The sequence below is a fragment of the Fusarium falciforme genome, chromosome 2, assembly GCF_026873545.1.
Source record: "Fusarium falciforme chromosome 2, complete sequence".
In the NCBI taxonomy this organism is placed as follows: Eukaryota; Fungi; Ascomycota; class Sordariomycetes; order Hypocreales; family Nectriaceae; genus Fusarium; species Fusarium falciforme.
The window spans coordinates 3,472,845-3,488,825 of NC_070545.1; the positions used below are offsets into that span (position 1 = coordinate 3,472,845).

Genomic DNA, 15,981 nt, shown 5'->3' on the forward strand with positions numbered 1-15,981 from the left:
TCGATAGTAGGCCTGATCCCGGCTGTATCTCACCTGTTGTTGAAACAGGGAGGTCAACAATGAATTGAAATATTCACGACTCACCAATATCTTGGCTCAGAAGTCCATCCGAGTATGATGCGTGGTATCTCGTTGACATGTTCACAGATGCGTGTGACAGCAGGCTCTAGGGGACTCGACTAACTGAGACATGAAGCAATAGATGGTCTCGTAAGGCGTTGATACTGGAGACTTGGCTCCTCACGACAGGTCACATCTTTGAATCCCACGCACACGAGGGGTCGGGTTCGTTGACAAATGGGGTCAAGGTGGCTGAGATACATGTTCGATAGCGCAAGCCAAGGTGCATCACTCGCAGCTTAACGCAGGAACCAAGCCACGAGACAGCCTACATCAAGTCGACCTTCAGCCTCATGTACCTATCCAACTTGTCATGGCAGGTAGTTCACTTATACAAGGTTCAGGGGCTCGCTCAAGGGTTATTTATTATTCAAAAGACACTGTGATATGCTAAAACACATCGATACTGGCTGGGCTAATACCATGATCCCACGTTATATCGCTTCATTATTTCCATCCATGTTTCTCCCTAGGATATTCCGTCGAGGCCGTTTCGTGTTTCCGATAATAATGGCACAAGTCCCCTCAACGCGCCGACTCCGTATCGTATATGTCGTTTACAGCAAAAGGGGAACCAAAGCAACGAGGCCAACGAGGAAGCTGGGCACATTGATGGCACCAGCGTTAGCGCCTCCGCCGCTGCTGTTGCTGCTGCTGCTGCCGCTATCACCATCGTCGTCGTCGTCGGGGCCACCAGACCTTGGTCCAGTAGGGAGGGGACGAGAGGAAATCGTGGGCTCTTCCCCGATCGTGGGGGCGGGGTCCAAAGAGGGCTCGGTGAAGGAGGGAGAAGAAAAGGTAGGCTCGGTCAGAGAAGGTCGAGTGATAGTAGCGTCGTCGTCGTTGTCGTCACTGCTGCTACCGCTTCCGCTTCCGCTGCCGCTGTTATCGTCGTCGTCGGAGCCACCACTGCTACCACCGCTGCTTCCACCACCGCTACCGCCGGAGCTCGAGCCGTATCTGCAAGTACCGTCGCTCAGACAGGTCTCTCCGGAGAAGCAGTACTTTCCACCGCCGCAGCAGACGCTTCCCTTGGGCATGCAGCCATCGTCACACTCCTCCTGGAAGCTGTAGCAGTTGGAGCCGCTAGAGCCACCAGAAGAGCCACCAGAAGAGCCACCTCCAGAACCTCCAGAGCTCCCACCGGAGCTTCCAGAGCCAGTAGTGCACTCTCCTAGGCTGCAAGTCTGGCCTTCGTTACAGTAGCCGGTGCCACAGCAGACCTTTCCTTCGGGCATACAATACTGGCCACAGAGCTCCTTGCCCTTTGCGCAGCCGTTTGATGTTCCCGAGCAGATCTCTCCATCAGGGCAGCAACCGCTAGCAGTACAATAGGTCCCGTCTTCACAGTAGGTGCCCAGGCTGGGGCTGCAACACTGGCCCCCCGATTCGATGCAGGCGTCTCCGCATGATTTCTGGCCACCAGTGCAAGTTCCAGTAAGACTGAAAGTGAGCGCTTGAGAACCAGCGCCAGGGATGAGAAGGCCCTTTTGGTGGGCTTGGTGAGTGTTGAAGTTGTAGTTGCTGGCTGCAGCTGCGAGGCCAGAAAGGGAGACGAGGAGAGTTGATCGCAACATGGTGAATACAAGAGACAACAGAACCTTGGTGGCGTTCAGAGAAAGGGGCTTAGAGGTTTCTTTGAGCGTAAAGGCCAAGTACCAGCTCAAGTTCGTGGGACAAGTTCACCTCTTATAAGATCCGGGAGCAGGACCCCATGCTAACTCTGCACCTAAACAACTGGGCTTGATGTGCCGTGTCGTGGGCACGACCCGAAAAGCCTTCCGTCGAGTCAGAGGCCGGTTGGCTTCAGCCTAGCCCGGGGTGCTCATGCAACTTGTGGCGCTATGCAATATCTCAAGGGTCAAGGTAGGTGTTGCTCCGTGATGGCTTCTTGCGGGTACAGTTCCCGCGCTAAGGCAGCAGATCGCCAACCAATTCGAACCGCATCTTCTCCAATGATTGCCTATTAGGCTGCTATGGCCTCGTTTGCCACCCGAGCTCGCGAGCTCTCCTTGAGCAACTCGTTCGGGCCACAGCTTCAAAACGAAAACCTGTCGAACAACAGATGACCAGGATGTGCTGTTCCTGGGCCAAATTGGGCTCCAGATCAAATGTCAGACGGCTTAACCTCACCCCGCTCAAAATCAAACAAGCTCCGGGTCATCGTGCCCCAGCGCTGACGGGCGAAACGTCGTTTTGCTCGGGTTGGTCGACTGGGGTTCAGCTGTAGGAATCCCTGCATTGATCTGATATCTCTAGCCTGGGCTATCGACAGGAGAGGAAGGACGAGGACGATCTTCGCGCGTTGACTCTTGTTGTCGGTCACACGGCACAAGACTCCAGGTTTAGCAGTCTAGAGCCGTCCATCCACAGGCTTGTACCTCGCAGGTGTAGGATTCTCGAGCATTTGGCCACTTAGTGATTGGGCCTGGGTGCAACCATGATGCAGCAAGGCTGGCTTGTTTGCTCAAGAAGCATTTGCGACTTGTTGACCGGGGTATAAGTGCATGAAAGGGCTGAGTGTGAAACCGCCGCCAACAACGTTGAGATTAAACTTCTTAGTGGCAAGGGTTGGGGTTCCAAATTTGGATCTGACCACCAACGACAACGAGAGCTTGAGTGCCTGTCTCCACTAACCCACCCTTATTTTCTGCCCTACAACGACGGGCTGAGCACACTTGAGATTGGATCAAGTGCCCTCTCAGGCTGGGTGCTATCCCAGATTGGAAAGAAGCTCGCGCAGGGCAGAACAGGCTTCATTGGGTCTGGCTGACCAGCCGCCTTCCAATGAGGTTCTGCGTGATATATCGCCGGACAACAATCTGCAAGGTGCCGGGGTTTTGTTCTGCAGCTAAGTCGGCCGACCTGGCCCAGATGCTCAAGAGTCAAGCGGTCGGGAAACTGTGCTGTGCAGAGGCGATCCCTGGGGCCTCGAGTAGGCTGCCTTGTTGTTAGTTAATCAGTGATGCAGGTGCCTCGACTTGCCTCTGTCGCATTGACGATCCAAATCTGCCTTGCCAAACGTAACGCCGGAGCAGTCTGTATTGTCTTGATGTGGACAATTGTTAGTGTCGGACCTGATGTATTAGTGCCTCACTCAGCAATGGCCTTGTGAGAGCTCTCGAGAATGCTGGACTAGATAACAACAAAGAGAGCAACCTCATGAGAATCCATTTCAACCTTTTGCCGTCAACATTTCCTGACATGTTGCCATAGATTACTCACTCACACCGCAACATTCATCTGTGTCATGGTCCCGACAATTTCCTCACATGCCAACACAATCTTAAGTTCTTCGCCCTCCTCCGCGGCCAGCCCGATAATCATTTCCTTACTCCCCACAAGCCTTTTTGCACTGCCTCGCCAGAACCAGACAAGTCGTCCATCTTTCCCCTCAACCACTAGCGATAGCCATGGTGTGCTGCTGTTCCAGATTGGTGTCTCCTTGTTTGTGAAGCCAAGGATGGCTCGAGCAATCCAAAGCGGTTTGTCAGTTTGTTGCTCAGCACAGCCTTGACCAGACTCGCCCGATGATTTTGCTGAAGGGTTGTATTGGCTGACAATCTCAAAGTCCAGCGTAAGGACAGGAAACCCCGCCAGTTGGTGCAGCATTGTTTGGCCAAAGGGCGGATTCCGGCTGAGAAGACGCTCAACGTGGTAAAACTCGAGCTTGGCCAGCTTTCTGATGCTTTTGATGCCAGCCTTCACAAGTCGTTCTTTTTTCACGGCACCAATGCCCTCAACCTGCAACAGCTCGTTGTCGCTCCCTTCCCAGACGTTGGCCTTGACACTCCTCAACACGTCGAGAGCTGTTCGTACCCCCTTTCCGTCGCCACGTTCTCCCAGTATATCCACAAGGCATCTCAGCACGCTGTCAAGAGCTGAGTACATACGGCGAAGTTCCTGGTTGAGCTCTTTCCGAGCTGGTCCAGAGAGCTTGTTGGGCCAGGGTGCTCTTGACATATTCAATTGAACGAGAAGGAAAACTTTGTGCCATGGCTGAGAGAGGTTCTCGGAGATCGGGTAGGGAATACCGGTGGTGTCGTTGATGGCTCTACAAAAAGCAGTCTCGCCTCTTTTGATCGGAAACGAACGAAATTCGGTCGCAAAGCAAGCCTTCTTGAGAATGTCTGAGCGAGTGGGGTGACTTTGGATGGTACAGAGCGTCTTGAATGTCAAGGGTGCCAACTTGTAGCGCAGCTGGATCTCGTGTGACCCTTGTGATGCTGTTGGTTGAGGTTGTTGAGCCTCGGCTGAGGAGGACGGGGTGAGGTTTGGTTGGGCTTGACTCGCCATCGTGAGCCTTGAATGGTGATGGCGATGACGATGGAAAGTGATGCAGCTTGCAAAAGTCAATGACTTGGATGATGTCCATCTTAATGGTATATGCCTGCCTTGCTCGCTTGGATTGGAGGGAGACTGTGCCTTCCTCCAGATGTGGCAATGAGCAAAAGGTGGGAGATCTGGGCAGGAGCTTCCCATCAACATCAACACCTATCATCGCCAGCTTTTGCCATCACTCGACAGAACAAAGCCTTCATACAGAAGGTTCATTGGGGTATTTAATGATTCGCTTTTATCATACACTACGGCTCTGATCAGGAGCTGCATCACCTTGGGTTGGTCATTTCCCCTGAATTCCTGTGGTGGTGGGAGTTCGCAGCATGCAAAAGGGCCCCAACGGCTCCTTCCTTGACGCAATGGGAAAATCAAGGCGACAGAGCGCAAGAGGCTGGTGAGCTTCTGTGGAAGCACGCAACGTTCGAGAAGCGAATGATACATGTGGTGCTAGGATAGCCAGTATCACCACCCGATCATCATGGATCTCGACTCGGACTTCACATCCCGGAGTAAGCGATGCAATCCGTCTTGAAACCCGTTCCAAGGTTCAATAGAACCAACTGTAATACTGACAAGAGACAAGGCGCTGCTCTTCCCTTGTGACCATGTCTTTCCTCGCCTCGCCATCAACGTCAGGCCTTCCTCCTCCTTGATACCTTCCCAAGTTGCCTCGATGTTGTCTAAGTGGAAGGGATTAAAAGGATCTCCTAACTCTCTAGACTGATCTCTTCTTCTTTATACTCCTCTCCATCTACTTCATTGTTGGATTCTCAGCATCGTCCCTATCTGTATCATTACTGCCCCTGGAAATACTAGTTCACTTGCATTACTCTATTCAACTACCGTTTCGCGTCAATCAACTTCACCATGCCTTGCCGTTGCTACATCGTCCCCCCTCATCTTTTGCGTGGCATTGTCGACAGCCAAAGCAACCCAGAACACATTCGCAAAGCGGCTCAGGCCTCGCTCGCAGCTCATGACAGAATCACTAGTCTGCGAAAGGAGCGTCTCGCCGCCTTGACGACTCCTCGTGGCTATCAAAACAGCCGCCCCGTAAATTTTCAGCCTCAGCACATCATCCCTGACGCCTTGCTTCGCCATATTTCCGAGTCAGATCAGGTTGATGAAAGCACTCGCACCCGTGCCAGGCGAGATCTGAACCACCTCCAGCAGATCCTCGGAAGAGTCCAGGCCTCCCAGCAAGGTGATTCAACTCATGATTTTCTATACTTCTTTATTTAACTTCTTGCAGGTGAATCGTCAAATCAGTCTCTCGGTGCTGCAGCAGACGGAGACGCAGACAAGGACTCTCCCAAAGACGCCCCATACCGCGCCATCCATGACGCGCAGAACAGCAACGACGAGAGTGATCTTCCAGGGAAGCTTGTTCGCTCTGAAGGGCAGGCAAAGGCCAAGGATAAGGCTGTCAACGAGGCGTACGACAATGTGGGTATCGTCTTGGAGTTCTACAAGAAGTATTTCAAGTGGCTTTCCATCGACAACAAGAACATGGATATTATCAGCACTGTTCACTTTGGAAAACACTACGAAAACGCCTGTAAGTGAGATTCACAACCACCCGTTTCCTTGCTAACAGTGCAGTCTGGGATCCCGAGAAGCTGCAGATGGTCTTTGGGGATGGTGACGAATTTCTCAACAACTTCACCGGGTGCATCGATGTCATCGGACACGAGCTGACCCACGCAGTCACGGAACACACCAGTCCTCTTGACTACTACGGTCAGGCTGGTGCTCTGAATGAGCACATTTCTGATGTCTTTGGCATCATGGTCAAGCAAAAGGTTCAGGACGAGAAGTCAGATGCGGCGGACTGGCTCGTTGGTGAAGACTGCATTCTTCCCGGGGTCAAAGGCACGGCTTTGAGGAGCATGAAAGCGCCCGGAACCGCTTACGATGATCCACGTTTTGTAAGTTTACAGACAGCTCCTCCAACCACAGCTAACAGTATGTAGGGCAAAGATCCACAGGTTGCTCACATGAAGCACTTCAAGACCATGTTTGAGGACAATGGTGGAGTCCACATCTTCTCTGGGATTCCCAACAAAGCCTTCCACCTTGCCTCGGTCGCATTTGGCGGATACTCTTGGGAGAAGGCAGGCAAGATCTGGTGGGAGGCGATGAAGTCTGGCAAGGTCCCTTCCAAGTGCACGTTCAAGCAGTTTGCCGATGTTACAGTCGACTGTGCCAAGGATCTTTACGGAGAGTCTGCTGCGAAGAAGGTCAAGAAGGCATGGAATGATGTCGGCGTCACTGAAAAGGACTCGGAGCCAGTGCCAGACAATTGGTGCAACATCGCCTGAAGGGACAATGAACGAGTGGTGGAATAGCCAGAGTTGATCAGAGGCGGAAGTTGATACCATCCCTAGATAGACAGCCTTATCCTACATGCATACAATAATACATCACGATAACGGAACCATGTTCGGCCAATGCTTTCTATTATAGACAAGTTCAACCAATAAGTTGAGCTATCAAGTAAATATGTACACTACAAAGTGAGACAGGCCTCATTGAGACTATAGCCATTCCATCGGCATGGGCTAATGGTTGGTCGCTTAGAGCTTGAGGGTCTGGCCAGCAGTGCCGTAGACGGCGCTCTTGGCCTTGCCGCTGCCGACAAGAGTGTACTTGTAGGGGATGTCCTTGCTAGACATGGAACCAGCGGGAGCGTTGGAAGCAGCACCACCCAGGGAGACGTCCTTGGCGGTGATCTTGCCAGTGGTCTTGGAGTCGACGGAGGTGAGGGCAGTCTTGGCGTTCTCGAAGGTGGTGGACTCAACAAGGACGTTGGCACCCATGCGAGAGTTGACACCAGTGGCACCAATGTCAAGGTAGTAGTTGTTGAAGATGTGGACGGTGCCGAATCGGACAGAGGGGGCACGCGAGTTGACGTTGTACCAGTAGTTGTTGGCGTAGGTGACGTGGAGCTTGCCAGTGTCCTCCTTAGAGTTGCTGTCAGAGTGGCCGACAAGCGAGGCCTTGTAGTGGTCGTGGAGGAAGGTGTTGGAGACGGTGATGAAGTCGGAGGCGTGGGTGATGTCGAGGAGACCATCGTAGTAGTCCTTGCCGTTGTCCTTGTTGGAGGAGAGGTCGCAGTGGTCGACCCAGACGTTCTTGGAAGCCTGGATGCCGATGGCGTCACCGCTGCTGGCCTTGACGTTCTTGATGGCAAGGTTGCGGACAATGACGTTGGACTGCTTGTTGATGTACAGACCGACACCGTCGAGGGTGGCACCGGCAGCACCGACAATGGTCTTGTCAGACTTGACGCGGATCTTGGCAGCGCCAGAGATGGTGCCCTTGACGTAGATGACCTTCTTGCCAGTGGACTCAGCGGCAGCGCTGAACTGGGCAAGGGAGGAGACGGTGGTCACAGAGCCGCCGTTTCCACCAGTGGTACCGCCGTTCTGAGTGGCGTAACCGATGTTGCAGCTCTCAGTGATGGAGGCACGCTTGGCGAGGACGTTGCCAGCCTCATCCTTGATGGTGGGGGTGGGAACGGCGCTGACGAGCGCGACGAGGTTGAGAAGACCGAGGAACTTCATCTTGACGGTTTATATATACTTGAAATTGGTTGAAAGGTGATGTGTGTTTTTTGGTAGTTTTCAAAGAGTGGAAGTCGGAACCAGTCCAGACAGTAACGAACGAATAACAAACGAGAGAATGAGGTAGAAAAAGCTTGGAATGAGGAACAAAGACAAAAGAAGCTGTTTCTAGATGCCATCCGGTCTTCTTTTATACTTGAAGCCATCACAGGTCTTGGGCCAGATGCCGCTATTGCCGTAAAGACTCCACCTCTAATGAACAAGGACGCCAAGTCGCATGGCAAACAAGGAACAGAAACAAAGTCGCACGAATGGGAGAATTCTCCGATGACGATGGGGAACTGATGTCTGTGTGGAAGCCGGGGGGACATGAAACGGAGGCGCCCCGAGGAAAAGTGGGGAGCCCGGAGCACCCCTTCGGAGGTGTTCTGTCCTAATCGGGGTGCAGGGCCCGGGGGGGGGACTGACCAGATGTAGGCCTTGCGGTTTCGAGGACGGAAGAGTGGGAGATCTACGGTAGTAGTCGGAAATGGGTGATCGGATCGACAGTTTTTTGTTGATTCAGACCACAATGCCTACGATATAGTCTATCTACAGTCTCAACGAGAGCTAGAATATGAAGGTGTAAGTGAAACGTCAGCTTATCACATCTTACTTGCGAACACTGAAGCCATCATCACGCAACATGTGCCTTCCCTTTAATCTGCCCTATCACGGTCCAGACGGCTCCATCCGGCTTGGCGGACAAGGATGACATGTAGCTACGGTGAAGCGACGGTGAGGCACGATGCCCCTTTTGTGCTGAAATGACAGACACTCGAGCAGTGATTGAGTAGTTGAACAGAAGTCGCCTCAAGATAGAGTAATAAGCTCAAAGATAGAAATGAGCGCCTAGTGAAGAGGTTAAAAGCGTAATGCAGAGAAGCTTAAAGTGGTAGCTGGCCTATCGTGATTGAGGTGTATGATGGCTAGTGAGGTGGTTTGGCTAGCTCACATACTAGTCAGGTCATGACAATAAACATACTTCTCCTGTGGACTGGAGAACAGTATGGACAATCCTGGGTAGGTCTGTCAAGTAAACTTTAGGCTGACGCAAGCCTCGCTCATTGCTCTCTTTTCCGTCTACTCGATTCCAATTGAAAGTTGCGCGTGCTTCAAACCAAACTGTAGAACCCATTCCGAGAGTCCCCCAGTTCCCGTCGTCTACAGGGATACCACCCACCGTGCCGGGACTGTCAAGACATTCACCCCTGTCGCAGGTATACCCTGTCATCTGACAAACGCGCAAGCAGTCTCCATTAAAACATGAGCACAGCCGCCTTCGAGGCAACGTCAAGACGGCTAAGTCGGATGTCAATTTGAGGGTGCCAAGTAAGTTTGGCTCTTGCCAAGTAAGTTCGACCTCTGCCAAGTGAGGAGGATCATGGTTTCTGGAAGGGTCAGTGTTGACTTGTAAGCGGGTTGACTCTTCCTTTCGGAAATTTGGTTCTTGTCTTGGCTTCCATTTACTGAATGATCCTCGTCTTTCTGTATATCCCAGTTTAATTGATGTTTTGAGTACAAAGATTTCATGTCGAGATGGTAGATTACCCTGTATTTGCAATGGGAGGTTCGGCTGTCATGCTATTTGAAGGCTGTTGGGAGATACTAGGAGGAAGTAACTGCGTATTTTCTACAGCTACGCCTTCAACACTGTTGCTCAAAGCTAGTGGTAACTACAGTACAAGCAACACATGCCTCTAATTCGTTGAATATCTGAAGATTTCTTAACCGCCTTGGTGGCTGTGCCAGGAACGAGTCCATTCCCTACCTAGCCCCTAGACAGCTTCAATGACATCTCAAAGTTGACCCTGACTCAACATGCCGCATGCCAAGGTGATACATGACACGTGCACGTAGAGAATTCTCACGTTTCTCCTCCAATCCAATATTCCAGAAAGACGGATTTTGCCAACAGACGACATTATCCAGGGGGTTGTGGATGAAAACGCGCTCACTCTGGATCCCCATGACAAGTCAACATGATATCAAGTGCCGGCCAAGATACACAGCCTCAAACTCAGGTCTTGGAAGTACTACGCCAAGTGTCATGGAGTCCCTGACACCGCTTGTTCAATCCACTCCAGGATCCCTTCCCTTCGTAGTTTCTCCGGAGCCTTCAACAACGTGTCCCTCATCACCTTTGCAGATGAGCCCTCACCGACCTTGACTACCCTCTCGAATGCAACTCCGAGCTCGTGTTCTCCAGGGCCAAGAACTATATGAAGTCTAATTCCCACCGCCGCCGCCGCCGCCGCCGCGATCCAGAGAACCACCAGTTTTACCCCTGGGTCGCCTCCGAACGCGCCACAGCCCCAGAGTCCGGTGAAGACAGCATCTCCTTGGTAAGATTCAAAGCCTGCGGTTGCCTTTTTGATCTCTCGGTCCACATTCTCCGGCTGCAGATCAGGTAAAGACCCTTCAGATGGTGACTCGAGCATGTCCATCTCCAACGCATCCATGAAGACGAGTCGACCGCCCGGCCGCTCGACACTCTCTGTCAGAGATGGCACACCGACACAACTCCATTCAATCTGCCTCCGTTGACCCTTGACACTCAACATTGCTCTTGCACCTGACACAGTGGTAACGGTATCATCTGCGAGGTGTGGCGCAACCAGAACGACAGGATAACTCTCTGGCGCGATGCCGACAAATATCTCTTCCTGTGTCGCCGACTGACCGAACCCGATGATCTTGTTTGCAGAGACGACAGCAGCACCTCCTTTCCCCTGGAATTCGGAGCTGTGTATATCGGTTGTGTGGGTGTCAAGGTAGTTGACATGAACTGGTGCCAACTTTGCCGCCTCCAAGGCCACTTCGCCCTCTTTCCGATACAGCTCGTATATGACGCAGGTTTCGGTTCTACCCGTAAAACCATCGTGATCTTGAAGCAGATCAGAAGCTTCGGGTAGACGCTCAAAGTAGGTAAAGAGTGCTTCGAGGTACATCTCTACTGCTGCAGGGTGCCGCTGCTCAGACGAGTACCAGAGCCCCAAGTCCTGGTAGCCTTCATCGTCTCTTTGAGGGACACTAGAGCATAGAAACTGATGTATGACCAAACAAGCGACCTGGCCACGGCTCAGACGTAGAGGAAGCCCTGGTTGAAGAAGCTCGAGCTGTCCGCTGGGGAAGTAGGTCGGAAGATCGAGGGCGATGTCGCGCAGTTTCGGCCATGTCGTGCTCAATAACTTGGTCTCGCTTCTAGTACTCAAAAATTCTTTCAGTGTTTGAAAATCATTGTCTCGACATGTGCCTGCGTTGGCGGTAATAGTCTGCATCCGGTCTATGAGCTGTGGGACTGATGACACAGGAAGGCGAAGGAGATGCTGCAGTAGAGGCCAGAAGGGAATACAGCCAGATTCATCCTCTTCAACTTCAACATCGTCGGGTAAATCGCTGAACCGATCAAGAACGCGACAGGATGGAGAGTTGGGGAGAAGAAAGCTGGGCGGTCGCGGCGACATAGCTGATGCTTGGAGTTGAAGGGTCGGCGACAGTCTCGATAGAGCTTCAAATGGCCATATGAATATAATGTTGACTTGATACAATATCCCAATCCTATAGCTGTTTATTTGTCGCCAAATGTGATGGTGTTGGTGAGTGTCAAAGATGAGTCTTCACCGAAGGCAGTAAGCCTCTCAAGCCAGCCACTAACCAGTCAAGAAGTCCTGTCCACATAGACTGGGTTGGATCCATCATCAGCGATACAAGACGGAACTATCACCAGCGCTCTTAAGCTTTCAAGCAGGCCACGGTGAGGGGTCCAGACCAATCAAAGCTCTCGTTCATCACAATACCTTCAGTTCTACTAGATGCTGCCCCAGAACGAAGGTTACAGATGATAAGGCCTTATCAGCCATGCTCCCCTAAGTCTGCGCTAGCTGTTAATGACACAACACTGGAGCGTGGTACGGCGTGGTACGGCGTGGTACGGCGTGGAGGCCAATGGGCAATTGGGCGGATATATCCCGTGAGTGCCCAAGGACCTCCAAGGAAGTACCAGATGAGCCATAGACCGATCAGAGCTCTCAAAAGGAGAGATACATCATTGTCACCTCACTTCCGCCCTAGGAGCAAGCAGTGCAATCATAAGGCCTTAGCAATAAGACTCCCTATGCCACCTACCAACTGCCAGAAAGACAACACTAAGGCGAGGTCTGCCTTGGAGGTCCTTGGGCACTCATGGGATCGAAATAGTAGCATCGATGGCGGAAGACAATCACACCAAAACTTTGGCGCCATTCGGCCAAGCTAATTGACTTAAGGGTTTGTCCTTGTCTGAAAACAAGGGCTCCTCCAGTTTATTGACAAAAGTAGACTATGTGTAAGAAAATTGAATATTCATACCAGATACAGTAGCATCATGAGCCTCAAGCCACAAGGGGATTGATCCCTTGAGTATCAGCCCTTGCGATACCACCCAGAAAACCGAAAATTAATTCCCTTCTTGTCCTCGAGTCGAGGCATGCAAGGAGGATCATCGCTAGCGCTGGAAATCGCGTTGCATTGGCAGGCTGACACGCCGCTAGTTGACCTGCGATGATAACGAACAAAGGAGTAATATTGCAACTGATAAGCCAAAGCATTCACTACGAGGGACAAGGAGGTCCAAGCTGTGATAGTATTCAAGGGCTGTCTCAGAAATTCTTCCCCCCCGCAGTATCGGATCTCTCCTTCGCCTGTCACGTCATTCAACAGAGAGGAATCCAAGTGACATTCGCGATCCCAAATGCCTGACGATAAGTCGATGCGGTTTCATATGTCAATCATAATCAACCAGGCTGTTGTTGTCTACCCCAGTTAGAGAGACAAGGATGTCAAGACGTGGGGGAGCCAAAAACCACGAGGTCAGTCTTGAAGCATCGTCATTTCCCTCAAGGACCGCTACAGATGAGGCCAAGGCTCGAATACGAACGGCGGATTGATTAGTTTCGCCTTGGGCCAGCAGGTGTCGTTGGTGTTGGGCAGGGCCTGCGTACAGACTATGGGCGATTATTGATGTACGGCCAGCTCAGTATTATCTCCGGAGTCCGGATACGTAGCAGCGAATTATTGACTGTTGTTCTCCTTCAATAAAGCTCCCCTCACGGCAAAAACGGCCCTTGTATCCCTCAAAGCTCGGTTCCCGGCATCTTCTAGCTCTTCTCTAGCGCCGCTTCATCGCCCAGACTGACGGGCCTTGGCCAGAATGGGAGGGAAATGAGGACCCTCTCTGTGCCTCTATCCGACCTGCAGAGACGTGGCTCTCGTGGAGTCTGGATGAAATGAGCAGCGCAGGGACTTGGCAGGGACTCGACAGGGTTTGACCAGGGACTCCGGATAAAGGCAATCGCTGTCATGTGTAATTCTATCAAAAGGTATCGTGCGAAAAAAGCATCCGCGATGCATCATTGTGTAAAATCCAACAATTCTAACCCAAATCAAACAACTCAAAATCAATCGTCCGCATCCGAGATGCCAAATGTATGCAATCATCCAATCCGTGCTCAATCATATCCTCAAACCACCGTGCCAAACATCGTAATCCCCCATGCCTAGCGCCTCGGCACCCCAAAGGCGAGATAAGGCCAAGATTCTTGTCTCTTTGGGATACGACCACTAGAGAGCAGGCCCATTAAAACGCAGCATCTTTGAAAGGTGTTGTGCCTGCCAAGTGCCCTCTTTGAATTGTGTGCGTGCGTGTTGCGCCTCTTCCCATTCCACAACTCATCGAGCGATAAGGGGGCGTTGCCTTGGCGAGCGTAAGGATCGACTCGAATAAGTTAATTAGAATGGTCTGCTCTCTGCGTGTAGTCTGCAAGCTCTACATGCTTTGCGACCCCAGAACAAGATAGTGTACATCCAGAAATGAAGGGTTTTAGATGAGCATCTGGGCCATCATGAGACCAGCAGCAGCGAGAACGCTGCCGGCCAATCGGGCACCAGAGTTGACGGGAACGGTGCTGACTGAGGGAGCAGCGTCGTCTCCAGCCCCGGTAGCAGAGCCAGTCTCCTGGGCACCGCCAGAGCCAGCGCCGGCCTCGGTGGTAGTGGCACCGGCGTCCTTGGAGGTAGCAGCAGCAGTGGTGAAGGTGGTGGCGACCTCAGAGGTCTTGGTCTCCTGCTCAGTGGTTGTCTCCTCCTCCTTGGTCGAGGTCTCCTCCTTGGTGGAAGTCTTGGTCTCCTTCTTGGTCTCGCTGGAGGTGGTCTTGGTCTCTTCCTCGGTGGAAGTGGTCTCGGCGGTCTTGGTCTTGGTGGGCTCGGCAGTGGTGCTAGTCTTGGTGACCTTGGTGGTGGTCTTCTCGTCGTCGTCGGTGGAGCTGGTCTTCTTCACCTTGATGCTGGTCCAGTCACCAGAGTTGTCACCATAGACGTACTCCTTGGCACCAGCGTTCTGGCCAGGGGCGTCCTTTCCAGCGTAGTCGATAATGGTGATGCTCTTGTAGTAGGCGTTGAAGGGGGCATCGTCAAAGTTGGTCTACACTTGTTAGCATATTTCAATATCAGAGAAGGATCATGACATACGTAACCACCAGCCCACTCTCGGGTTCCGGCGTTGCTGTTCTTGCCTCCAGCAACCCAGGTTCCGAGCTTAATCTGCATGGGGGTCTGGGGGAAGGCAGATCCGCCCTTGGCATCGGCAGCGTTCAGAGTACGGACAACGGCATCGTCAATGAGCCAGTCAATCTTGGTCGAGGTCCACTCAACAGAGTACTTGTGAGTCGAGGTGAGAGGAGCAGCAACGGGGTGGTAGACGGCGCGGTCGTATGTGGTGGTATCACCCTTGCTGAAGTAGTTGGACTGGACCTGAGCGTTATCACCACCAACCCACTCCCAATCGATCTCGTCGAGGTCGTCGGACTGAAGGACGGCGCTGGTGACGATTCCCTGGCCCTGAGCGGCCTGGACAACGACGTCGACTCGGCCAAAGAAGATGTAGTTGTCTGTTCGGATGGTAGGAGCATCGCTCTCCTTGTTGATAACGAACCAAGCACCCTTGCCGTCGTACTTGAGGCTGGTTCCAATCATCCCGTGGAAGGCATCGCATTCACCCTTTGTGAAGTCGCAGTCGACCTTGTTGTCGCCAAAGGCAGGGTTGGCAGGGCAGGCTAGGTGCGAGTTAGCAATGATACGGGTTGAAACACAGAAATCCCGTAAGAGTCGCAAACATACTCTTCTTGAGGGGGTTGCAGTCGGTATAAGTCTGGGCAGAGACCAGGCCAGCGGCAGCGAGGACCACCGCGGCGGTAGAAAGAGCCTTGGAGAACATTGCGTCGTGCAAAAGCTGTGTCAGGTTTTGAAAGGTAAGGCTGTTTGTTGTCTGTGGTGTATGAAATCAAGGTGCTTTTTCTCAAGGGCTTCGAGAGAGTGTCGCCGCTTGTAGGAGTTGTATATAATTGATATAGCGAGAGACGAGGAGAATGGGCTCCGTGAGAAACGGGAAGCAGGTTGATTAATAGGGAATAAGTATATGGCCACGGCAAATAAGAAAGAGAGGCAGTCCGAAGAGGAGCTGGAGATGGTGGTGTTTTATTGCAGCAGACGAAGACGGGACAGGGCCCATCTGCTATCGGCGCCTCCAGGACCAGCTTGGGCAGGCGCTTCGGGTCCGGTGGGTCAAGATTGCACACGGTGGATTCCTTCCATTGTGAGGCAACCCCTGATGGAGCATGGAGCCGTCCGGTCAAGGGCAAGAGCGACCGGGGCGACGCCAAGATGGTCTAGGGGTCTCACCCTGGCGCAGACCAAGAAAGAGCCCCCTACCACGGACGAGAGCGGGCAGGAAAGACGGTTCCAGCGGCCTCTCAGTGGACGCTACCACTGAGACGTGTTCCAGCCATGGTCCAGAAGCAGACGATGCTGCAGACAGAGACATCCATTGTATTACGCGGCCACCAGAAGGGGAAAGCCCAGCCACAGTGGCTCACGCAGA

General features: G+C 52.5%; 6 protein-coding genes across 6 annotated transcripts; 1 reads left to right on the forward strand and 5 right to left on the reverse strand.

The window, feature by feature from the left end:
* Positions 1-677: 677 nt before the first annotated feature.
* Positions 678-1,697, reverse strand: NCS54_00300900 (Hypothetical protein; the record flags this gene model as incomplete). The annotated part of the gene is made up of 1 exon (XM_053148596.1): positions 678-1,697. The coding sequence occupies one exon, from the start codon at positions 1,695-1,697 to the stop codon at positions 678-680; it is 1,020 nt and encodes a 339-aa protein (XP_053004571.1).
* Positions 1,698-3,345: 1,648 nt separating this feature from the next.
* NCS54_00301000 (SEC63 domain-containing protein) lies at positions 3,346-4,416 on the reverse strand (the record flags this gene model as incomplete). Its single annotated transcript, XM_053148597.1, has 1 exon — positions 3,346-4,416. The coding sequence occupies one exon, from the start codon at positions 4,414-4,416 to the stop codon at positions 3,346-3,348; it is 1,071 nt and encodes a 356-aa protein (XP_053004572.1).
* Positions 4,417-5,328: 912 nt separating this feature from the next.
* NCS54_00301100 (Hypothetical protein) lies at positions 5,329-6,782 on the forward strand (the record flags this gene model as incomplete). Its single annotated transcript, XM_053148598.1, has 4 exons — positions 5,329-5,665; positions 5,714-6,019; positions 6,064-6,389; positions 6,435-6,782. The coding sequence occupies 4 exons, from the start codon at positions 5,329-5,331 to the stop codon at positions 6,780-6,782; spliced, it is 1,317 nt and encodes a 438-aa protein (XP_053004573.1).
* A 255-nt stretch (positions 6,783-7,037) lies between these two features.
* Positions 7,038-8,027, reverse strand: NCS54_00301200 (Pectate lyase B; the record flags this gene model as incomplete). Its single annotated transcript, XM_053148599.1, has 1 exon — positions 7,038-8,027. One exon carries the CDS (start codon positions 8,025-8,027, stop codon positions 7,038-7,040), a length of 990 nt encoding a protein of 329 aa, XP_053004574.1.
* Positions 8,028-10,114: 2,087 nt separating this feature from the next.
* On the reverse strand, positions 10,115-11,533 carry NCS54_00301300 (Poly(ADP-ribose) glycohydrolase; the record flags this gene model as incomplete). Its single annotated transcript, XM_053148600.1, has 1 exon — positions 10,115-11,533. The coding sequence occupies one exon, from the start codon at positions 11,531-11,533 to the stop codon at positions 10,115-10,117; it is 1,419 nt and encodes a 472-aa protein (XP_053004575.1).
* Positions 11,534-13,926: 2,393 nt separating this feature from the next.
* NCS54_00301400 (Glycosidase) lies at positions 13,927-15,318 on the reverse strand (the record flags this gene model as incomplete). Its single annotated transcript, XM_053148601.1, has 3 exons — positions 13,927-14,526; positions 14,574-15,157; positions 15,222-15,318. 3 exons carry the CDS (start codon positions 15,316-15,318, stop codon positions 13,927-13,929), a joined length of 1,281 nt encoding a protein of 426 aa, XP_053004576.1.
* Positions 15,319-15,981: the final 663 nt, after the last annotated feature.